This window comes from Phocoena sinus, chromosome 17 (assembly GCF_008692025.1).
Source record: "Phocoena sinus isolate mPhoSin1 chromosome 17, mPhoSin1.pri, whole genome shotgun sequence".
Taxonomy (NCBI): Eukaryota; Metazoa; Chordata; class Mammalia; order Artiodactyla; family Phocoenidae; genus Phocoena; species Phocoena sinus.
In genome coordinates, this window is record NC_045779.1 from 53,938,719 (window position 1) to 53,964,878 (window position 26,160).

A 26,160-nucleotide genomic window follows, 5' to 3' on the forward strand; every position below is an offset into this window, starting at 1 on the left:
GTTAGATGCCAATTCTCCCCAGACGATCTACAGATAGAATGCAATCCTACAGTCATTTTTAAAATAAACAATTAATAACCAAATTCTAAAACATATATGAAACTTCAAAGGACATAGAGTATCCAAAGTCATCCTGAAAAATAAGAACAAATTTTGAGGACATACACACAAAATTTCAAGATTTATTATAGAAGCTATTCAACCAAAAGTGCCAGACACTCTTCTGGAAAATACAAACAAACAAACAAAAAAACCCTCAACCTTACTTCATGATATATAAAACAACAAATGACTAAAATAAGTCATAGCTATAAAGTAAAACTGAAAACTGTAAAGCTTCTAGAAGAAAACATAAAAGAAAATCTTTGTGACTTATGGTTGAACAAGGTTTTCCTAAACAAGACACAGAAAGCAATAGCTAGAAAGAAAAAAAGATAGATTTTACAAAAATTGAAAACTTGTGCTCATTAGGACACCATTAAGAAATGAATAGGAAAGTCATAGGCTGGGAAAAAATATTAAAAAAAATAAGAATATATAAAGAACGCTATAAGTCATAATAAAAGGCAATTGAATATAAAAGATACTTCAGGAAAATTTACAGATGACCAATAAGACCAAGAAATTGTACTCGATCAGTAGTCATCAAGACAATGCAAATTAAACCTTGTAAGGTACCTTTTTGCACCCAAGAAGATGACTAAAATTAGAAGACTGGCTATACCATATGCTGCAGAAAATGTGAGACAGCCAGAACTCTTCCAGAAATTTTATTCCAGACTATGCAACAGAAAGGAATACACATGTCCACAAAAAGACTTTTACACAAATGTTCATAACAGCTTTACTCATAACAGCCCCAAACTGGAGAGAGTCCATGTGTCCATCAACAGGGGAATGACCAAAGTTTGGCATATACACACAACAGGATTCTACTCAGAGAATTTTTTTTAATTACTGATATACACAACAACATGAATGAAAGAGAATGAAAGAAACCTTACACGAAAAGAGTACATAATTTAGGATTCCCTTCATATGAATTTCTAGAACAGGGAAAACTACCATATGGTGAATAAAACAGAACAGTGACTGTCTCAGTGGGTAGGGGAGGAGACCTGCAGATTGACTATGAAGGGTCACAAGGAAGCTTTCTGAGGTAATGTTAATGTTCTACAACTATAGAGTGTTTAGTTACATAGGTGTACACATTTGTCAACACGTATCTAACAAGTGTATTTATGATATGTGCATTTCACCATATGTACATTTACCAACATAAAAAAAGAAAGGAACCATGAGCAAATATGGAACTCTAGCTGATATGTATATAGAAACGTTTAACAATGCAGTGTACTGAATTTGGCAACTTCAAAATGCATCAAAAAGTAAAATGAATTGATGGATTGATAGAGGCATTGAAGGATGACTAGATATGTGATAAGCAAATACAACAAATGGCTAATCATGAAATCTAGGTGGTAGACATATGTATATACATAGTCAACTCTGAATTGAAAATTTCATAATAATTGGGAGTTTGGGAATAAATACACTATATTTAAAGAAACAATCATAAGCACATTCTAGTGGCCATTCTAGGCCAAAAGTGTCTGGGGCTATAAGGACAAGTTGTTTGCAGTCATGAGAAGAATGACTGGACTACATGACTTCTTAAGGTTAATTCAAAGCATAAGATTCTAGGATCTGCTTATTCGGCAATTGCACTTTCCTCCTACTGACACACTTTTGAGTTTATATTAGACGTCAACACTACATCCTATGCAAGAATATTGTTGTCTTTATAGACTGAGAGACAATGTTTGCTTACAAACATTCCTTTTATGCCCTGTCTTTCCACAGAACAGAATCAGGATTCTAAATAGGTGAATAAAACCACTTCCTATATACAATATTCAATAAATAACATATAACATACAGTAGTAGTTCATCGGGGCAAAGAGTTATAAAATATAGTATCTTAAATTTAGTTTACATATATTTTCAAATGCAGAAGTAAACTAAGTAATCTGTAATTGAAATAAGCAGAACCAAAACCAGGTTAGAAACTAGTAAGAAATATTTTATTTTATCATCTAATCCTATATTAACACATAATGATTTAATATCTTTACCATTTTCTTTTTTATATAATAGTCTTATAGCATAGTCAAATAAATATGTGTACTCTTATAAAGAAACCATTGTTACTGGGTTTCCAAGTACACCTACTAACAAATATTCCTGAGAGTTGAAAAAAAGAATTTTAACCAAAATCTCTAGCTATACCCTTTTAAGTTTCAAATAATGAATGTATCACCATAAATATTTTCAAGCTTATTATCAAAACAATATGTATTTAAACTGCTAAAATATAGACTTTTCTGTCATGTCATATTTTTAAATAGTAAAATTTTAGAGACAAAACATTGTACAAATTTAGCAACACCTTGTTCATAATAATCAGCAATTTTTAAATTAGTAAACCTAAAGATTATGCCTTGTTTCCAAAAGGCAAGTGAGTAGTTATTATAACAATTATTATTATTACCTAATTCAATACTTGCTGTCATTTCTTGAAATAACTTTAGAGAAAAATAAAGCATAAATCATACAATTCTCTTAAGATAATTACTGAAGTCTCTGAAAAAAGGGATAAAGCCTAAATCATAATATTCCTTTAATAATAAGAGAAGGGGTAAGAAGAACTAGCTATTCAGTCTCTTAATGAACAGCTTTTTACAGTGAATTAAAAAACCTAAGGGAAAAAAACCCTATTTTCCTAAAATCAGGTTTGAAAAATAGATTTTTAAAGTTTTAATACAAAGTAATACTACACATGTTGAAATGTTAGGAAATAAGAAGGGAGAAAGATATTTAAACGTGGAACTTGTTTTTCTTCTTTAGTCATTACCTTAAGCAAATAGGTGAAAGGAGAATTGACTATGGTTTAGAATGAATTAACTGTTACAGTGATTAATCCAGCTGAGTATGCAGACATTCAGCAATTAGTTTTTACCTTTTATTTTCACCATGCCTGGAAGATAAATGTGTCTCTCCTTAATGACATAAGATTCTCATTTGGAATGCTAGTTGATTAACTTTAAGAGTTATCTGTTTAATAGCTTTTCTACCATGAGATATTTTAAAAGTTAAATATTTTCCAGTTTTTATTATCCTTACTGAGTGAATATAAGTTATTATCTCTTATTATGAAAAAGGGCTGCCTTTCTAGAGGGAGAAAAAATGTTTGGTTAAAATGACTTAAAAACCTGTACCTAAGCATCTGGTTTCCGATCCACTCCAAAGACCTGAAGAAAAGCATTCACGTACAGCGGAGCCCACAAGCATGAATCCTGAATCACAGGTAAAGATGGCCGTTGAGCCATATGAAGTTTGAGTTCCAATCTTATTTCCATTTGGAGGTGTAGGTAGTTCTCCACAGGAAATAACTTGAAAACAATAAAAAAATAAAAACGCTTAAAGACATAGTCAATATGAACTTGTAACAAAACCATGCTGTGATCTGATATATTTACAATTGAAATTGACATTTGTAAAACATGTTTGAATGATTATGAAAGTGGAGAGAAAATAGATGACATAATTTAAAATTTATCCCCTTTGAGTCCCCATAAATCTTCTAAGTAACAGTGACATGTGATGAAGATATTTTGTTTGCATTTTCTGCGTAGCCAACCTGGTCACCCAACAGGTTGTAATGAAAAAATAATAATAACAAGATTAAGAGAGGATAATTTATTAGTCCAAAGTCTTTCTCTGACTTATCAAGTGACATTGGGCAATCCCTTTGACCTACCTGAGCCAGTTTCCTCATTATCTAAGATCATAAGTGCAAATAATTTTTGTTGTACACTCTACAGTTTACAAAGCCCTTTACATGTGAAATATCATTTGATTCTCACTAGAACCATTAGATTATAATTATATTTCACATTTTGGTTTTAGGTTTTAAAAAACTAAAAAATAGAGATTAACTGACTTGCTAGGTCATTCAGAACCCAGCTCTTATAACACCTTCATATTTAAAGACCACAAATGAAATTTCTTTCTAGAATAAAAACAATAATAGATAGCACTTACTGAGTGCTTTTGTACCAGACACTAACACTTTATCTTACGCAATTCTCAAAACAACTCTATGAGATAGGTGCAATCATTATCTGAATTGTGTGCACTAGGATATGGACACATAAGAGGAAAGTAACTTTAATAAGATTCCACAGCCTATAAACAGTTAAATCAAAATTTAAACCTAGCCATTTAACTCAAGAATTGAATACTTAACCACCAGTCTTTATTCTGGCTCCAGCTCTGGCTTTCAGCTCTAGGCTTTAGGATTCTATTAAACAAATAGAAAATTTGCAGACTTTAAAAAATTGCATGTAGAATTTAAGATGTACCGATTGTTTTGAACTAATACCCCAAACAATCCTTTGAGGTAGCTATAATATTTATTAATATTAATAATACTGATATTTATATATTTTAATTTCAAAGATGAATAAATGGAGGACCAGAAAAAAAATACTGTTCTTTCCATTTTTCTCAATGAATTGTAATTCCTAGATTCCTGTCTTTCCTGCGTTCTTACCTGTGGGCAGGTACCTGATCTTATGTAGAACTTAAATTTTTTCTATATAATAAAGGATTGAACACAAAGAAACCAGACAAACATTTGTTCAATAAATGCTTCCGCTGTAGATAATTTTTTTCCTTCTCTTTGAAACATCCTTATCCCATGTGCCCTTTTAATGAAATTATAATGGAAGAAGAATGAGCCTAGAGGAAGATCCTGGGTGAAAACCGAAGAGAGTAAAGCAAAAACTTACAATACATATGCCATATTTTTAGAATATGTAGTATAATTTAGATATGTATTTTGAGATTTTTAATTCATCAATATGATTATCTTATAAAAAATGGCAACCCCCAAATCCTATGCTTAATATGGAGATTAAGAAAATAAATATTCCTAAGTAAAATATTACTAGGTACTTGTGTACTTACTATATATGGTTATCTGTTATGTTAAAATTTTAGTCTCCATAATCCAGACTTCAAATGTTTTATTAGTTTATTTATAAATTATGTATCCATATCATAAATGCTGTAAAACTGTGTTGAACATGAAATGAAAGGATGAATTTTCAGCCTAGCATATTTCCTGGTACTAAGTAAACTCAGTAAATGTAGTAAAGAAAGTTCAAAGGAAGATCAAGATATTTCATCTGATTATCCTATGTTAAGTTAGCTTATCTACATTAGACACTAGCTATTTATAAGAATGTATGAAAATAGAATGACTAAGATGTTCAGTTTGATTCAATAAATATTTATTGAGCTCCTGCTCTGAATCAGGTTCTAGCTGATATTTTCAACGTGTAACACAATTAAATCATAATAATAACTATGAGATAGGTATTATTGTAATTTTCTGGTTTAAGAAATAGAATAAACATCATATAACATCAAAAGGCAAGGTTTTAATTAGACTCCATGGGTTGAAACCCAATTATCCACTATTTATAGGCTCTGTGACTTGTGTAACAAGATAAAAATTCTTGGGTTCAGTTTCCTTTCTGATAAAATAAATATAATAATGTCAACTTATTTATAGAATGGGAACTAAGGAGTAAATGAAACAATGCATGTAAAGGGCTAAAAGCAGTGTGTAGTTGTTTTAATAAATGATAGACCTAGAATCTAAGGGAAGGATTTCTGAATCCAAAGCCCCTGTTGTTGTTTTTTTTTAATAAGCATTTACAAATACCAAAAACAGTTACAAAATTTTAAGATGACTTGGGAATAAATGACCTTTTTAAATAATATTACCTCAATATTGCTCTAGCATATGTAGAAAAAAGAAGTGATCAAGCAATTCAATCACCAATGATTGCATATGAAATGTTTAGCGGAGTGTTTACTTACTTTGGCAATATGGTCTTTCATTTCTCCAACTCCAAGTACCATTAGGAAGACATTCAATAGAAGCAGGACCTAGTCCGTGATAACCAGGATCACAGCTGAAAACTACCTTGGTTTTGTATTCATAATGGGAACCATTCACAATTCTCCATCTTCCGTGTTCCAGAGTAAAGGAGTTGATGCTTGGGCATGTAACAACTATATAAAAACCAAAGAGATAAATGCTAATAAGTCAGTCATGTCTGTTCTACCTCTTAATTATATCTCATGTCTATTCCATTCTTAGTTCACCATTTCCTGAGTTCCTTCACTATTGTGCCATAAAAGCATTTTTTTTCATGTTAATCTTTCCACTCCTTCAGTTCTATGGTACTGTTGGCAGTTCTGTGAACATGTCATGCTATTTCACACTTGAAAGTCTTTGTACATATTATTCTATGCACCTAGAATCCCTATTATTGACTTTTCCATTCTTCCTTTTTTGGATTATCATATCCAAGTTTATTCCTTAGTACAGGAAGACATGAAGTATATTTTAGTGATGAACCAAACCAATAACATTAGTTTGTTAAAATTGTCTGACTTTCTTGAAGCTGATTTAAAAGTATTCTTTTTCCTTTTTTCCCAGCTTTACTGAGTTATATTTGACACAAAGTGGATAAAAGGGAATACTTGTACAAGTTGTGAACGTAAACTGGTAAAGCCACTATGGAATACGTACATACAGCAGTATGGAGGTTCCTCAAAAATTGAAACTATAACTATCATATTAATCACCAATCCCACTTCGGGATATATACCCAAAGGAAATGAAATCAAGATCTCAGAGAGAGATCTACACTCTCATGTTCATTGCAGCATTAGTCACAATAGGCAAGATACAGAAATAACCTACTCTCTTTTCTTTAAAAGTTTTGGAAGGACTATATTTTGAGGAAATTTGTTTTATGAGAATGATCTTTTTATGCAAGACTTGTGATATAAACTTCAGCTAATTCAAAACTTGCTCAGCATAAGCAGACACATTATTAGACACTTATGTTAAGATTGCAAATAATTTAACAACCCCATTTTAAATGAAATCACAGCTAAGTTGAAATGTTAGTACTAAATAGAAGAAGTAATTGATTTATAGAGAAAAATCAAAGACCTTATTTAAAGACTCATTTTCTAATCCTTTTCTACCAAATATTTTATCTGAATTATTTTCTATAACCATTATATAATATTCATTTACCTATTACAGTATTGATGGCAGGAATGAGAACTATTCTAAATGTAAGTAACCTGAAGAATTCTGACAAAAGTTGAATATTATGGATCATCTCATTAGCATCATTTATGTTTATAAAAATCAGTTGAATGTATTAAAATATAATTTTATTAATGTAAACAAAATCTTTTTTCAAAGACCTATGTATTGAAAACACATGCTGATTGATGGATGACTTTTTACAAAATAAATAAAACGTTGCTATGTAAAATAAAATGCCACTTTATTTTCTTGACATAAATATTCTGGAGCTTCTGAAAATGAGTAAAACTGTCCTTATACTGTATTTCAGTTCTTCCTAGTACAAGACAGCTTAATTTACTTCTATTTCCCTCTTAGACATCATTTTAGGGAATGGTTCTAAAATCTGAAAAATACATAAAATTTCAGATCATATAAGATGCCAGTAGAAACACAAGTGATGAAATTTCCTTAACATACATACCAACACAGCGAGGAGTCTTGTTATGATTGCTCCAAGTTCCATCTGATTGACAGACAGCAGTGGTAAGTTCCTTAGATGACAATCTATATCCATCATTACAAAAATAGGTAACTCGGGTTCCTACCAAGTAGTCTGTTGTGAGTATTCCTCCATTTGTTGGAGCTTTAGGAATCCCACAGGAAATTGCTAAAATAAATACATACATACAAAACCAAAGAAACAGAAAAATAATTAGATAAGTCTCATAGGGTATAAAGCATGTAAAACTATTTGGAATTTTATTAATTCCTCTGAAACAATTTCAGAATATCTTCAGCAAAACCTTTTTTGAACTACAACTTTCTGAATCAATTATTTCAAACTCTGATTGAATGTCTTTTTAAATTGGTGAATCTATACACTATTAAAACTTTATTTCTTGGTTTCTTACTTAGTTTCTTGTCAGCATGTGCATGGTTATCAGCATGCACACAGATTATAAGAGAAGGCAAGTTAAGTAAATATAGAGTGTATTAGTGCTAATACATGTGTGGACCTAGCAAGTTCGGTCAATTCAATTTGACAGTATTAAAGATTATAAAGGTAGTGGTAACCAACACTCATCAGGGTTTCGGCCAGGAGTAAAACAAATAGATTTATTTTACCTGGAAGCTGGATATTACTTTGTCTTAGGTCCAGCCAAACTCTATGTGCTTGTGCACCTCCCATGGAATATCATGTGTACGGATATATTTAATAAATATAGGGCCAGGACTTATCGTCTTAAAACCTAGTTTGGATCTTCCTGCATTTCACTGATACGTCTCAGATGTCTTGGTTTTTATCTACAATAAATCTGATTTACGTAAAAGTTAGTTTTACCATAATGGGATAATTACAGTATAAATTTATATTTCAATAGTTTATTGTATAAAATCAGAAAACCTCTAAATTCTGAAATAACTAGTTTTATTGGTTTCATATAAGAGATTCTAAACGTGTAACTATTTTTCTCGTATCAAAATAAATAATAGAAAGATACGAGTTTAGTTTGAGTATTTACAAAAGCTGTAAATATTCTGTCTCCATTTCAACCTAAAATTGTTTCTACTTCTCTTATAAAATCTACCACTTAGGTGTTTAATTTTAATTAATTCATGCAAATTGACTACAAAGTAAAAAAAAAAATCTTAGTAAAACACATATAAAATTCTCAAAGTGGAATAGCAGACTCCCTACTGGTGAATAGCTTGATCTTTTGTAATTTGATAACCTGCAAATTATAAACAGAAAAGTAGTACTGTTGATTTAATAAATTATATAAGCAATCTCATATAATTATGTTATTATTCTTGCTATCTAATTATAGACCTCTAAAACAGTGTTGCAAAGGTAAATGGTTCCCTGATGTCTGTTAAAGCAATATTTGTATTTCCACTTAGGACTTCTGGGTATTTCAATTTGTAATAAACTGTTTCCCCACTGAATCCCCACCAAAGATCATGTATTTACTCATTTTTTAAAAATTAGCTGTACATTGTTGGGGTAGAGTAGGTTAAACTTAGAGCAAAGTAACAATGAAATTTAGTTTAAATAATATAGGTTCCATACATGTATTTAGTATATAATGATTGTATTTTAGAATTGAAAAAAGACAACATACTAAAATGATAGGATAAATGTGCCTGTAGATACTATACAATTTAACTTCTTAGCTAAAAAAAAAGGAAAACAAACAGAGTTCAGAAGAACCATCATCACTGAGTGATTGTCAGAAGTTCTCTGCAGAACTCTGAAACAAGCACAAATTAAAAGTGAAACAAAGATGTCCCCATACCTGTACTTGGTTTTTATATTAAATGTACTAAATATTAACCTGTTTTAAAAGTGTATAGAGTTATCTTACTATGGTCTGATGGCATTTCCCTAACGGTTCATCATGTTGAACATTTTTAATGTGTTCATTTGCCAGCTGTATATCTCAAATGTTCACGTATATCTCAAATGTTCACGTATATCTCATGTTGGTAGTGAATGTTGGCTGATATTTCCCTTTTTATAATAACTAAGAAGACAATAAAAGAAATGTGTTAGAACTTGAAAAAAATAAAGTGAAACAGGGAATACAAAGTGACTGTTTCTGCATAACCCTGTACAATACTCGATTGTATACAGGGATGATAATGGTTTAATTAGTGACAGGGCAGGGAGTCAATGAATGATTAGTTGATGTGTAGACAAAGAAACAAAACACCTTCTCAAACCGAAATAGAGATAACAGACTAAATATTCTATCTTGAATTGTGTTCACATTGCGTAACCACAGCTTAAGTAAATATATGTGAGGATGTATAAGGAGACTGAAGAGACAAGAAGAATAAAAATAACTGAAGAATGCAAAACAAATTTGGAACAAAACAAAAATTGTGTGAATAGCTCTCCCCAATGACATTTAACCCTTTCATTTCAATTAGCTATGCCCAAACACAGGTCATATACAACAAACAATTTTATAAAATAATTAATGTTTTAAAATTGTTTCAGTGAAAATAAAGGATCAATTTTGGAAATGATTCTTTGAGTTATAAATATTTCATCATGTTACTATGCAAAATATCTTATTTTTCAGCTACATTTTGATTTACCAAAATATACAAGCAGCTCATGAAGCTCAATATCAAGAAAACAAACAACCCAATCCAAAAATGGGCAGACGACCTAAACAGACATTTCTCCAAAGAAGATATACAGATTGCCAACAAACATATGAAAGTATACTCAACATCACTAATCATTAGAGAAATGCAAATCAAAACTACAATGCGGTATCACCTCACACCAGTAAGAATGGCCATCATCAAAAAATCTACAAACAATAAATGCTAGAGAGGGTGTGGAGAAAAGGGAACCCTCTTGCACTATTGGCAGGAATGTAAATTGCTGCAGCCACTGAGGAGAACAGTATGGACGTTCTTAAAAAACTAAAAATAGAACTACCATATGGCCCAGCAATCCCACTACTGGGCATATACCCTGAGAAAACCATAATTCAAAAAGAGTCATGTACCACAATGTTCACTGCAGCACTATTTACAATAGCCAGGACATGAAAGCAACCTAAGTGTCCATCGACAGATGAACAGATAAAGATGTGGCACATATATACAATGGAATATTGCTCAGCCATAAAGAGAAATGAAATTGAGTTATTTGTAGTGAGGTAGATGGACCTAGAGTCTGTCATACAGAGTGAAGTAAATCAGAAAGAGAAAAACAAATACTGTGTGCTAACACATATATATGGAATCTAAAAAAAAAAAAAAGTTTCCGAAGAACCTAGGGGAAGGACAGGAATAAAGATGTAGAGAATGGACTTGAGGACATAGGGAGGGGGAAGGGTAAGCTGGGACAAAGTGAGAGAGTGGCATGGACATATATACATTACCAAATGTAAAATAGATAGCTAGTGGGAAGCAGCTGCATGGCACAGGAACATCAGCTAGTAGCTTTGTGTCCACCTAGAGGGGTGGGATAGGGAGGGTGGAAGGGAGATGCAAAAGGGAGGAGAAATGGGGATATGCATATATGTATAGTCGATTTACTTTGTTAAACAGCAGAAACTAACACACCATTGTAAAGCAATTATACTCAAATGAAGATGTTAAAAAAATAACCTATTTGTAATTTTAGAAAAATTTCAAATCAAGAACAATTAAAAAATGCTCCATATATAAATGCCATATTATATTAAAAAATCAATGAAATTATACTGCTGACACTACAAAGCAATTTCAAAACTTCAGAAAGTTCAGGATAATTTTTTATTTTAACCAACAGTTAATTATTTTCACTAAAGGTTTCTCAAAGATTATCTATATATATATAAACAATCCTTAATAACTGAAATTTAATTGTTCAAAGTTCAGTGCATTTAAATGTTTATTTAAAATCTATATGATTTAGAAGTTATTATATTTTAAATTCCTGTGATTCTAAAATTATGAGATCATGATTCTTTCTCAAACCAATTCTGGGAAACCATTTAATACTAAAAATGTATGAATACTCCTGCTATTCATTGGTCAAAGGAAAGCAGATGTTTTGCTAGTTTATTAAAATGTATCTATTCTACATGAAGTCAGTACCTTCAATTATGGTAACCCATTAACTTTAGGATACATCCCAGAATTATAGTAAGTAATTAATGTTTCTGGATCAGCAATATAAGGAAACAGTTCTTTCATTTCTCATTTATTTATACATGCCTATGAAAGCTATATTTTCATGAATTAGAAATTGCAATTTAACAGGTAAAATAAACCATTTTGGGTATCTGGTAATACCTATTCTCTGCTCATTTTAACTTGCTGCTGTTTAAATTTTAACTGATATCTTTTATATTTTATTTGTTTTATATAAATTGCCTCCAATAAGTAGATGATAGGTAACATCCATTATTTATTAACTGAAAGCATCCTTTTTTTTTTTTTACATCTTTATTGGAGTATAATTGCTTTACAATGGTGTGTTAGTTTCTGCTCTATAACAAAGTGAATCAGTTATACATATACATATGTTCCCATATCTCTTCCCGCTTGCGTCTCCCTCCCTCGCACCCTCCCTATCCCACCCCTCCAGGCGGTCACAAAGCACCGAGCTGATCTCCCTGTGCTATGCTGCTGCTTCCCACTAGCTATCTACCTTACGTTTGGTAATGTATATATGTCCATGCCTCTCTCTCACTTTGTCACAGCTTTTACCCTCCCCCCTTCCCATATCCTCAAGTCCATTCTCTGGTAGGTCTGTGTCTTTATTCCTGTCTTACCCCTAGGTTCTTCATGACATTTTTTTTCTTAAATTCCATATATATGCGTTAGCATACAGTATTTGTCTTTCTCTTTCTGACTTACTTCACTCTGCATGACAGACTCTAGGTGTATCCACCTCATTACAAATAGCTCAATTTCGTTTCTTTTTATGGCTGAGTAATATTCCATTGTATATATGTGCCACATCTTCTTTATCCATTCATCTGATGATGGACACTTAGGTTGTTTCCATCTCCGGGCTATTATGTGAGGGTTCATAGTTGTTATATATGCCTCCACAGGCTGGGTAAAATAAATCAAATATAAATTTAAATTTCATATTACAAAATAATGTGATGTTCAAAAATTTTCAGAGTCCAATGACATTACATTTTCTTTATGTTGAACTTGTCTTTATTACTATACCTAGCTAAGAGACTCAACTGCTCTTTAAAAACAAGACCTAGTCCAAAGCTCTAAAATGTGCCATTTGTTGACTTGTCATTTTTTTGCTATAGCCGGATACAATGCTCAGAGAGTGCCTTGCTTTTTAACAAAATAAAATGGAAATGAAAGACATCTCTGTTGAGTTACCTAAACAGTGAAGAAAAAATGTGGTAATTGGCTACATTTTCCTCTTTTAAATTTGTTGCACTGAGAGCACATATTTGCATACTTGAGAGTGAACATCATCAGTGACCTTGCCTACTCTTATCCCCTCTTTTCTCTCTGCAGACTCCACACTAACACACACTCCAGCTCTGGGTCATTCATTTTCTGACAGCAAAGTGACGGGAATGGTAGATGCATGAGTAAAGTATGCATATAAGTGGATAGAGTAAAGGCATAAATCACGTAACAACAAATGAAGAATTATAAGACAATGTGTCTCAAGCTCCTCAAATTTATCAGTCTGTGTTTTTCAGCCTTATTTTCCTTAGAGGTATCTATAATATGCTTCTGCATATTTATAATTTTGGAAGTTTCAGCAATCCAAATAAAAGTTAAACGGGGTTAATCTTTTATTAATGTGCCATTTCTGGTTAATATACTTCACCTTGACAAGCAGGGACCGGTGCATCCCATGTATGATACCCATAGGAAGACTTTCTGCACACAGCACTGCTTTTCCCAACAAGTCGGAATCCTCGATCACAGGCCCAGCGGACCACACTATTAAGCTGTCCACCTGTCTGACTGATAATGTATCCATGAGGTGGGGATTCTGGTGTACTACAGTAGAAAGCTTTTTAAAAGAAAAAAATAAAAATCATATAAAATTAATGAATCAGAAACTCTTTACAATCTAGAGTTATAAAAACCTTAAAGTAAATACTAGTTCATAAAAATTGGCCAATTCAATTGCCATCTATGTGAGTTTTACTTCATATGGACATATATTATTTTCCATCCACTTGACAATCTAGTGACATAACTTTTAGGAGACATAACTATTTCTGGGCTTTCTTCTGATTCTTATTATCACTGGAGATGTCTCCTAATTGAAATACATTATACCTTCTTAATACCCTGGAGGTTCAAAAGCCCTACAAATAGTTTATTGAATTTTGGAACTGGTATTTCCTGTCATCTGAAGGGCCTAAATGCCACAGTTTAGTAGAAATATTTTAGAGCATGTTGTTTACATGTCACTTTGAAATTACCTGCAGACACCTATGTCATGTTAGTTCATGCATTTCATTTTGGTGGATGTCTAAAATAGTCCCTCCACATTCCATAATCCTCTCTTCCAGTTTATTAAAGAGTTCCATGCTGCCAAGAGTGCTTATATATGGTGATAAAAAATGCCAATAAAATAAAACTTCTTTCATCTCCTGAAGTCTAGAATGTCAAAAGATAACGTGAAATGGCTTTTTCATATATATGTACTTTTGAGACTATTCAGCATGGCAGGATCCATTTACCCTTTGAAACTGAAACTTCAATGTATTCATCTGAGAAAAAAATGAGGCTTTAGGGGTAAATAGTAAGAAACAGATTGGACTTAGAATATATATGTCATAACCTGTCATTTTCTAAAGGAAAAATTTATATTCAATATGTCAAGCTGTTCTTGGGGCCAAAAATGATGTTTTCATTACATTTATATCTAACTTTGTCATGAATATCAACATAAATAAGGATTAGTCTTTAATATAGTGAACTTATGCTTATAACTGTTGGATTTGAATGATTTCCCTTTAAGTTATTATGGTTATTAAAAATATAATTTAACATTCTGACTTTTTAAATACAGTCTGGCACAACTTTAATAAAAAGACATTTACAAAGTTCACATTCAAATATGAAAAACCTCAAGAATGACTTGGGCGTATGTTTAAATTTTTAAACATTTCTCCTTTGCATGCCTAATAACATTTTTCAAATTTAATAGATATCTATTATAGGATAAAACTTGTAAACATGCTATAATGTCAGTGACGAGTTACTTCTAATATGTAAAAGACAAATTGTTGATAAAGGCAAATTATCACCTTATAGTTTTAAAATCAAAGTAGACAAAAATGGTATTTGCACATATATGCAAATTTATATAAATGAGTAAAATTCATGAGTTTATCTTTACAACTGGAATTCAAAATTTTATTTAAGTCCATGTCTACAATTGTTGTGTCAGAATAATCTATAAAATATTTAAGAAAGTAATTTTCAGTAGAATTGATTAGCAATGACCCATACCTTGGGGAGACATGGTCTGAACACTGGAGAGATAGAGATGGTTGATTGGGTCTGAAGTATTCTGTTATTGAGCACATACCTATGGCATCTGACATGATTTAGGATGGCAATAAAGAGAAGGGATATAATCTTTGCATAATGGAAAACTATGTACACTTAACAAGAAAATTACTGTCTCAGTATTAGTAGACCTTATAAACAAGAAGGCATATAGGAAAAGCTATTTCATCTTGATAATAAGAAGGATTTTCAGCCTACATCTTTCTAGATATTACTCAATGAAAAGCAATGATGACAAAACATTTTTTTTAAAACTAAATGTTTCTAAGTGATGTGTTCATCATTTTCTCTTTTAAAATTTAATATATTTTAGCAAGTATCATAAATAGGTGGGCAAGAGTGAAGACAAAGATTTTTTCTACTGCATGTTTATCTTTTGTTTAAACTTCTCATTTAAAGGAGTTATATATATTAAGTAGATCAGATACAACTGAGCAACACTATTAACATTTTGTGAGAGTTCAAGGGAAATTTCTGCTGGGAAATAAAGCACTTAAAATATCAGAGTTTAATTTTTTTTTTTGGCTGGAATTTTTTTTTAAATTATTTATTTATTTATTTTTGGCTGCACTGGGTCTTCATTGCTGCGCGTGGGCTTTCTCTAGTTGTAGCGAGTCGGGGCTACTCTTCGTTGCTGTGCGTGGGCTTCTCACTGCAGTGGCTTCTCTTGTTGCGGAGCACGGGCTCTAGTTGCATGGGCTTCAGTAATCGTGGCACGTGGGCTCAGTAGTTGTGGTGCACAGGCTTATTTGCTCCATGGCATGTGGGATCTTGGACCCCTGCATTGGCAGGTGGATTCTTAACCATTACGGCACCAGGGAAGCCCCAGAGTTTAATTTATAATTAACTTAGATAAGTCATAAATAACTTAAGTCCTTTTAATCATTTCAAAATTATATGAAAGACAGAGCATTATTATCATTACAATGAGGAAACTGAGGCATAGAGATGTTACATAAATTGCTCAAGAAACATCAATGGAAGAAATATGATTTAAATTCATACCTAATTAAATAGTGTATGTGTCATTGCTCTTTAATCACAACCATACTGAGGATGTAGGTGAGATCTGTACTGAAGTTATAAATATCACATACCTATATATCTTATCCGGAAGCCTTTTTTGTTATTGCCATGATCTGCTGACCATTGAAGAAATACTTCATGACCATTGCTTGTTATATTAAAAGCAGATGAATAATCCCCACTGAGTGAAGCAAGCACTGGACTTTGAATATTTGGTCCTTCAGAAAGAAAATAATACAATTTAGGTGTAACTGAATAATTCATCTTTAGTATTTTATATATTTAGAATAGTATTAAATATGGTGAAATTAATCCAGAACCAATTTACTTCATCAATAATAACTTAAAACATAACATAAAATGTTTGTTTAAACATTTTAATTCCATAGCTAAAGCAGCTACAATTTATAACATAATAATCAAGCTAACTACAATTTTCATATGGTATATAGGTAAGTTTGATGTTGATACTTCTAAAAATACCCATAAGATAAAATAAAATCATATAAGCAGTGTTTCTACTGAAGGTCTGAAAGTATAATTAGAGTAGTTGAATTGAATTTATGAATATCCAGTAAATATAACCCATAGTTACCATCATACACCTGAAGAACATCAAATTCCTTTTCTGTCTGGAAGAATTCTACAAACATGCTAATATTATATCCTTTTTCCACAGAAATGCTCCAAGCACACATTTGAAGATTTGGGTAACTGTCAGGATATCCAGGGCTCAATATGACTCCCGTAGAATCCAGGCGTAATTCATTGGCAGGACAGACCACTGTCAAAAAATATATACCATTAGATGATGCTAGTGTTTTAGACCTAAGTGAAAGTTGCATTTTAAATACTGAAAGTTGCATTTTAAAGTTGCATTTCAATACTTTAATTGAAATGTATTTAAGTGAAAATTGCATTAAATACCCAGTTTTTAAATGTCTTCATATTAAATAACAATAAAGGAGATAATATCTTGAGCTATCTGTATAAAAAGACAACTTGTATAATAAGCTTGCAGTTCAAAATATGGAGGAATGACCTAAAATTTTATGGTATTAATTTCCTTTTATTATTACATGGAAGATACATTATTTTTCTGGACAATAAATACATAGATAATAGAAAGATAAGGTATTTTATTACCTTCTATTTCTTTATATTATTTTCCCTATTTTCCTTCATCTTCTTACGTTTTCTCCCCTCTGCCTCTCTTGCCTATGTCTTTACCCTGTCCTTTTCCTTCCTTACTTTTTCTTCTGTCCTCAAACTTTAACTCACTCAGGTATGTGAGGACAGACAGGAAACTGCCCCATCTCAGAGTATTCATTCCAGGCAAAGTCACTTCTAATCTCATGAGTATACTTAAGCCACGAGGACTTAACACAATTTTGGGTCACCAGTTACCTTTCAGTTCTTCCTGCTATTTCCAGATCATAAGTGTAAGACAAAGCACAGCCCTTCATTTCATAACAGTACCTCTGCTGTACATCCTGAGAATGTGTGTGTGTGTGTGCACGTGTGTGTGTGTATCTCCAAGGTATAGTAAACTACTATACTTTAATTGTTGGCCTCAATAGCATTATGCATTGGACCAAATAGAAACATATACTTAAATTTGCATTTCGAATGAGAATGTGACCAAGATGATCAAATCCTTACCACTCAAATGATGCCATTTCAGCCCTTTTTTTTCACTTAAGACTTTGAGTTTTATGGTGTGGGAAGAGTCCTGGAAGTGCTCAATATAGCCCAAACAGTATAGAAGTAAACCAATATATACCAAACAGGATTTAGTTCAATATGATATAGAACTTTTTACCTGGAAGCCACTGTAGCCACTACAGTAAAATGTCCTATGTATATCACTGATAAATAGTTTTTAAATGTAGCTTGGACCAATTTTTGAGTGTTATTACTGCGTACATCCTTGTTTCTCAATGTTTGTTCAAATAAACTAGGCTTCAAAATACCAAATACTGTTGCTAAAATACAGACGAATAGATGAAGGATTTATATATTTGTCATTTCCAGGGTGGAAGGACATGAAATATTTTGAATCATAAAGTCTTCAAGTAGTATAGGGGTAGAAAAGAGTAAGTAAAATAGTGAATTATGGCAACATATGATTGTTCTTTAATCAAGTTAATAACTTGAAATAACTTGAAAATAACTGCCATAACTTCATATACAGATATTTAAATTTTTACTATAGAATACAGTATAGCTAATCTAAGAGTTGTTTCCTTTCTTTTTTTTAAACTTCTATTTCTCTTATTTGAATCTAAGACATTTGCTTCTTGGATGTGATTTCAAGATTTAAAAAAAAATAATTCAGCAAATAGTATTAAGTCCTTCTCAGTCTAAAAAGAGAAACCTGATGTTTGCTTTTCACAAAATGAAAAATATGTAAAATAAATAAATAAACAACGAAACTTGAAGGCTAGAAATGGAATGGAAAACTTGAGTCAAAGATGAAGAACATTAGTGAATATATAGTTATGGCATATTGAAATAAAAGATATATAACCATATGACAAACTGAAGTAAGTTTTAAGAAAGGGTTTCTGTTGTGTGCGCCCTGCTGTTTAATACTTCTGAAATATTTAACTAAGTGAGTAACTGGGTTACTGAACATGTCATTCCCTTACTAAAAGCCATTCAGCACCTTCAAAGCCCTTCAACTTCAGTCCCTGCCTACTTCTCCAGCTTTGTTTTCTGCAGCTCCTCCTCTGAAACAGAATGCTCCAAACATACTGGATGACTTATAATTTTTTTGAACTCAGCCTATCCATTAGTGCTTCTGTTTCAAAGTCTTACTCTTGTCTGATGCATTTGAAATGTTAGCACATCTCAAAACCCAGATCAAGTCTCATCCTCTGTGAAACAAACACTTCCTGAACCTCTCCTCCATCAACCCAAGGAGAACTGTTGATTTTCTTCTTGGTACCTCTGTCATGTATGCTTCTGTTATTGCAGTTAGCAATTTTATGGCTATCATTTCATCACTTTTTTGATTTTCTTCTCAGGCTATTGTTATTGAAAAGCAGGTGCTGTATCTTAATGGTCCCCATGTTTTCAATTGAACAAATATTCCATATTACTTTTGAAAAACTGGTATGATTCAATATAATTTACTGTAAATACACAAATTAACCTATTCTCACACTAACCAACATACGTCAAGAGTAAGACAATCATCAAGAGTAAATATGTGTACATTAGATACTGTTAAGCACCTTTTGTTCATTATATCACTTACTTGTCACAGCAACCTTAAGAAATGTCTACAATTCTTATCCCCATTATGCGTATGAGGAAACTAATGCCCAGAAAGTTTAAAGTACAGAAAGTCTCACATATTCAGCTAGATGGACCCCATGTTTTTAACTATCTGTAGTTACCTATTATATTTCATTTACATCAAACCCTTTGAAGAGCACCATATTTAGACTTGCTTTCCATGTTTTAAGTGTGATATAAAGAACTAAAGAGGATCCAGGGAGGAATAACAAAAATGATATAGCCTCTTTTAGGAAAAGTGAAAAAATCAAATAATTTAAAATAGACTAAAAACAGTATAGATTAGTTACAACAGATTCCAAATGAATGACAATCTTTTAGTGGGATTATGAATTAACTCAAACAAAATTTTAACTCAGCTTTTTAGCTTAAGTGCCTGGTCAATTAATTAATATAGTAACGCTGCATAAACTCATTCTGAGGGATAATTAACTTTTAGCTAGTACCCATAGTGTTATTATGAGACAAAGATTGATCATCCTTTTTTGTATCTCCAGAGCAGATAGAATAAGAAGAAACACATTTACTAATCTACAGGAAATTCTGATTTTAGAAATATGATATTGAAAATCTGAGAGATGAGGGACTCAAATAACAAAACTGTTTTGTATTTTTAATTAAATATAATATTGAATTGGGATCCAGATATATAAAAAAGAAGTGTTGCTCTCCAAGAGCTCACAATGAAGTTTATACATTGGGTCAAGGAAGAAATCCTGGTATGTAATTGCTTGTTCATTCAGGAGTAAAGGTGGTAGACTTCAGAATAAACAAACAACTTTAAGATGGCCTATAAAAATCATTGACTAAGGGCTTCCCTGGTGGCGCAGTGGTTGAGAGTCCGCCTGCCGATGCAGGGGACGCGGGTTCGTGCCCCGGTCCGGGAGGATCCCACATGCTGTGGAGCGGCTGGGCCTGCGCTCCAGGGCCTGTGCTCCACGACGGGAGGGGCCACAGCAGTGAGAGGCCCGCAAACCCCAAAAAAAAAAAAAAAAAAAAAAAAAAAATCATTGACTAAGAGCAAGGAAAATTCTTATATTGTTGCTGGTTATACCTCCAAACATGTCTTTCTTTTTGATACTGTAAAAGCCCCTTATGAAAATCCTTCTATCTTCTTATAAGGATTCCAGTGAGGTAGAAAAATCAAACGCTTATTCCTACTTACAACACGCTTGTAATAATAAACAGAATTTTTGTTTTAGGCTCATTGTAACAGTTAAGATACTGCATAAAACAGATTTCTATTTCTCAAGAATAAACCCCAGTGAAGGAAGTAATCCAAGAAAATCTGGAGATGTATAATCAAGTTCAATTCAATTTTATTCAAATTAACCAATATTTATAATTAGTTACTATGTGTTAGGCACTGTTATGGGCCCTAGGAGCTATACAAGTTAATAATACATGATTCCTGAACATCAAAATCCCAGTACATCATTCAAGATCCATCATGGTTTTGCCCTTATAACATAGTGAATGCCTTGAAGTCTGTACCTCACTGTCTTTCATTTCTGTGTCTTTGCATATACCTCTGTCACTTGGACCACACTTTCCCTATCTTAGTTCTACCAAAGTAAGTATCACTTTTCATTTGGAACCTATGACTCAGGGAGCAATGCCTCCATCCAGCTTTCCCTGTGCTATAAACAGTTTAAAATTATGTGACTCTATAGCTCCCTGGCCTGTTTCCTTAGTACTGTATTGCTACAAGCTGTATGGCTGTCATATCCCTTACACTATGTTGCTTTCACAGCAGGGACCATTTACAACTTTCTGTTTGTTTGTTTTTTCCCTCAGATCCTCATTCTTAACAGGTGCTCAAAAAAGTTTAATGATTCTAGTGGCCAGAATAGAAACTACTTGCAGTCAACATTGGAATCTTTATTTAAAGTGATTTTTCTTGCTTTCTACCTCCATTTCCACTCCTCACAGCAAAAATAATTTAAATAGATTGAATTGAGTTTAGGATAAACTAGAAAACTTAAGCCTTGGATGAATTAAAAATGTTTACTTAAATCTGAGAAATAATGGAATGAAAAATACCACTTATGAGTTGTATAATATTTAACATTATTGTCAGTTAAATATATAATTATATAAAATAGATTGTTCTCTATTTTGCTAGTACTGAATTAAACATAAAACAGATATTTAGAAATAAATAATCATAAGAATTGGTACCTTGACAAACTGGAGGCGCTCCATCCATCTGGAGTCGTTCTCCTAATCTGCATGTCAGAATTGCATTACCAACCAAAGTAAATCCTGGAAGACACTGATACCTAATAATATCACCTATTTAAAAAAAAAATGTAGAAGGGGCTTCTGATAAGCAACAAGGTAATGGTTAAAATAAACATGTTTCGATATAAAATTAGAATATTTTTTCTTTCAGTCATTTTCAATCAATATAAAAATTCTATTAGTTATAAGCAGTGATGACATTCAAAATATTGAACTACTAGTATGTCATAAGCACTGACCAATCAGAACTGAAGCCAATAATAAACTACAAGTAAGACTGTACTGGGGCAATCTGGTTAGATATAAGCAATAGTAGCAAGGAAATAATCCAGTTGGTACTGGTAAGGTATTCATTAAAAATATATCAAGCAGTTAAAAGGAGATTCCTAGTTATTGATATTAAGATTAGATGTACATTGGTCATTGATGTTTTCTTACATTTCTCAACAAATAATAATATTACTAGGATAATAATGATAAAAATTTATTATGATAACATTAGGATGTCTTCTTTTCTTACATAATTTTTCAAACTATTAGATATTATTACAGTTAAATTTCCAACCAAATTTTAAAAGGACTTTATTTACGATCAATTTGAGCATAACCAACCAATTGTTTTCAAAGACATGGAAATAAAACATGTCTTCTAATACACCCTACATATCCTTCATTATACACATCAGGTTTATGCCTGAATTCAACACTACAGTGTTGGAAGGTAGCAAAATAATACTTTGGAAGGAACTACCAGAATAGTTATATGGTTCAAATTCCTGCACTGTTTTCTAACTGTACATCCTGGAAATACAGAATTCTTTCTTCTTGCCTAATACTCCCTTTCCTCTTTTCATTGTTACCCAGTCTTAAGAATTCTAAACAATCCCCATCGATCCAGGGAAAGAAGGTCTAAGACAGGCTGCTACTATTCTTTATTCTTATTTCTTTTAAAGTAAATACCTCTGCTCACAGTATGTTTTCTTTGAAAGTAATTTAGCAGACTTTACCTATTTCAAATTCATCATCTTCTGTCAAAATTTCAGCATTGGGTACAGGTGGTGGAGATTGACACACTCTTAGTTGATAGGCTATAAAAATAGACAATGTTTATTCCTTCTCTGAGCAGCTATACATATTCACATATGTGAAAAAAGAAAATTACATAAGGTTTACTTATAAAAATAAAAATATATGGTAAAATTTATCAAGTTTCAACTATTTCTTTATTTTAAAAAATGCTACAACATTGAGGGAAAATTAATCATTCCTTAAATATTTTCCCATGGTAAGAATGCTTACCTTTTAACTCCTTATTTCTCACCCTCATTCTAGTCCTTCTGATTATGTGCTTCTATCTTGGCATAATCACAATTTGGAATTATACACTCATGTTTGTTTATGTGCTCAATGCCTAGCTTCCCAAGGTTCATCACAGAATTCCCTGCATCTAGCAAAGTACCTAGCATTCAGTCATAATTGTGAACAATACTCAAGGCTTACTCTATTCCAAGGAATATTATGAACATTTTACTTATATTAACTCTTAGTCTTCACAAAAATTTTATTTATTTTATTACTTAATTTATGTAACGAGTTCTATAATTATTCCCATTATATAAAAGAAAAACTGTTAAAAGAATTAAAGAATTTGTCCAACTCATACAGCTATAATATGGCAGAGCTGGGATTTGAACATAGACAGTCTGGCTCCGGAGCCTTCTTTCACCATGCTAGATTAGTATGTTTATGTTAAATTTTATGTTTCTAAACTGGTCATCCCATTAGATTAGGTAGATTCTTATTTGGCATAAGGTAAAGGCCACTGAAAAAAGGTCTCTATGAATCTAAGTATCATGACTACTGGCCCTATATGATATCTGTATCACAATTGTTTGCTTGATTAAAGCCTTGTTTTCACTAGTTGTCTTCAAAGATGTAATATACTATTATTAATTTAAGAAACACATTTTATGCTGCTATAACCTTTGAAGAAAAATGTGTTTTATATGCATAATTTTATTACTTAAACTTAGGAGTTAATTTCTTTATGTACCTCAATTTGGAGATAAAAAGAAGGAGGTTTAAAGGCATAGTAACTTGCCCGAGATCACACAACTAGTACAGGGTTTATCCAGAAGCTCAGCCTATGTCCTTTAACTTGAAAGCCCATATCTTCAGTATGGGCCCTATTGTGAGAGTATTATGAGAGTACTGAGGAATATCAACTAGACTAGTTAAGGAAAATTCCGATAAAAAGAAATGAATGAGATAAATTTTAAAGGATGAGTAAGATTTTTTCCAGTGCTGAAGGGTAATCATTGGCAGAAGAGCATTCAGATAGAGGAGGAAACATGAGCAAAAATTACAATTATCAAGGTAAAAGGTAGTTGTGAGAAATGCCAGAGAGGTAAGGGAAGGGGGAGAGGAAGATACAGAGAGCCATACAGGGAGAAATCCTTATGAGATTATGCTTTATTTATTCATTGTTTTATTGGAGTATAATTGCTTTAGAGGAGAGCATTTTACCTGATCTTTGTTTGCCTGTAAACTTGTTTTTATTCTTCATGCTAATCAAAAATTTTATTTTAAAGAAGAAGCACATTTTTATCAATGAGGAATTCATGACTCCTGTCATCTGTAGAACCTGCTTAGAATGACTTAGATAACTTAGCTGGAGAGTTTAAAAGACTAGAGGTTGGAAATCATTATTATGAGGAAGATGATGCTCAGAGATACTGTGTTATTTTCCCATGACCGCGTGGGTGATGTGAGCTAAATTCTCTTATTCTCCATTCTTTGGTAACATCAGCATTTTATAAACTGTCCCTAGAGACAAGGGATCACCTTGGGGTCATGGAGGGTGTGAGGAGGTGTAATGTCCGTACCTCCTTCCTCTACCTCAATAAGAGCAATTCTATTTTCATCAATTTTATAGATTTGAATTCTGAATAAACTTTCCTTCGAACAAATTTTCTACAATCTCCACCTAAGTGATTTCACTGATCCTTTTGACTTCAAGTCTGACTTTGTGTCTCAATTCCCAATTTTACATCACCAGGATAAACATGTCTTCTGAGCTCTTCACTACCTACCTCCTCCTACCCTTTACTCTTATTTTCTAATCACAGAACACTGTTTTGTAGAACATACAATCATGACATGTAGGATACGATGCCCTTGCATAGTTATTAAATAAGTCAATGGTGTCTTAAAGGTGAATGGCATGTCAAATAAAATGATTCATGTAAAAGAGAACACAGATTTAGCTTAAATGTGTAAATATCTATGTTACGCAGTTTTTTCATTAATGATCATCACTTTGAACTGTTTCTAAATAGAACAATCCATGGAAAACATGGACTAAAATACATGCTCGTGCTATTTAAAATTTTGATGATACAATTTAGTATATGTGCTGCCGAAGCGAGCACTATGATACAATTTAAAAGTTTCAATTCTGCCCGTAACTGGATATCATGACTTGTTTCAACATTTATTATTTTCCATTTATTAGTTTACTTTTTCACTATTTGTGACTCCATCTAGGCTTTAAGTAACATAAGGGAGACTCTTCATGTGTCTTTTTCACAATTGAGTAATAAGCTCCTTTCACTTTACTTATAATCCAACAAATATTTGCTAAGTAATACACAAAATATAGGTTTTTTCAGGAGGGAAAGAGTCTCTAAACAAATAGTCTTCCCTAAAAAGTACCTCTAAAACTGCAAATGGGGATGAAACAGAGGCAATTGTGGGTTAGAGTGCATGTCAGTATCTTTTGAGGATGACCATTGTTTGAACAGTGCTCTGTTTTCATTCAAATGTGTACAGATGTCTGGTTCCTGGTCCAAAAAATTTGCTTCTTAAAATCACTTTAGAGTTTAATTCTGGCAATATATTTGGTTATTTTTCAATTCCTATCTTCTTTGTAATGAAATAACCAACCCAATTCCAGAAAAGAATGCTGCTGCTTTTATCTACTTCAGTTCAATTGAGCTATTAATATTAAAGGCTTCTTCAAAAAAAGACACAACAGGACACTGGCAAATTGCCATTCCTTCTCTAAACCACAGAAGCACAAGTGCACAACCTTTCTGCCAAATAAGGATGCAGTATTTCTTAACAGAGGAAAAGAAAATGTTCTATGTGCTCTTATAAATTCTAAGTTCTCTATAACCACTGTTGTACTTCAGTGGTGACCCAGATTATTTCAAGTATGATAACTTCATGATTTGGGGAAGATTTGGAGGAGGAAAAGCACTGATAATTACATACTCAGTTATGTAATTCTGGTAATGCTATTTCAAAAGTTATGTAAAATAACTTTAAGCAGCTCCACTTGAAAGTAGAGTTAGGAGTATTTAAACAAATGC

General features: G+C 32.2%; 1 protein-coding gene across 3 annotated transcripts in view; it reads right to left on the minus strand.

The window, feature by feature from the left end:
• CSMD3 (CUB and Sushi multiple domains 3) overlaps positions 1–26,160 on the minus strand; it is a 1,083,470-nt gene that overhangs the window by 72,462 nt on the left and 984,848 nt on the right. For 2 of the 3 annotated variants that reach the window (XM_032609830.1, XM_032609828.1), the window contains 8 exons: positions 22,795–22,875; positions 21,725–21,838; positions 16,836–17,024; positions 16,312–16,458; positions 13,512–13,700; positions 7,668–7,853; positions 5,953–6,147; positions 3,279–3,452 (listed from right to left, as the gene is read on the minus strand). In XM_032609830.1, coding sequence (XP_032465721.1) covers positions 3,279–3,452; positions 5,953–6,147; positions 7,668–7,853; positions 13,512–13,700; positions 16,312–16,458; positions 16,836–17,024; positions 21,725–21,838; positions 22,795–22,875 — 1,275 coding nt within the window. The remainder of the gene's footprint in view (positions 1–3,278; positions 3,453–5,952; positions 6,148–7,667; positions 7,854–13,511; positions 13,701–16,311; positions 16,459–16,835; positions 17,025–21,724; positions 21,839–22,794; positions 22,876–26,160) is intronic. The other variant, XM_032609829.1, reaches the window with a different exon arrangement.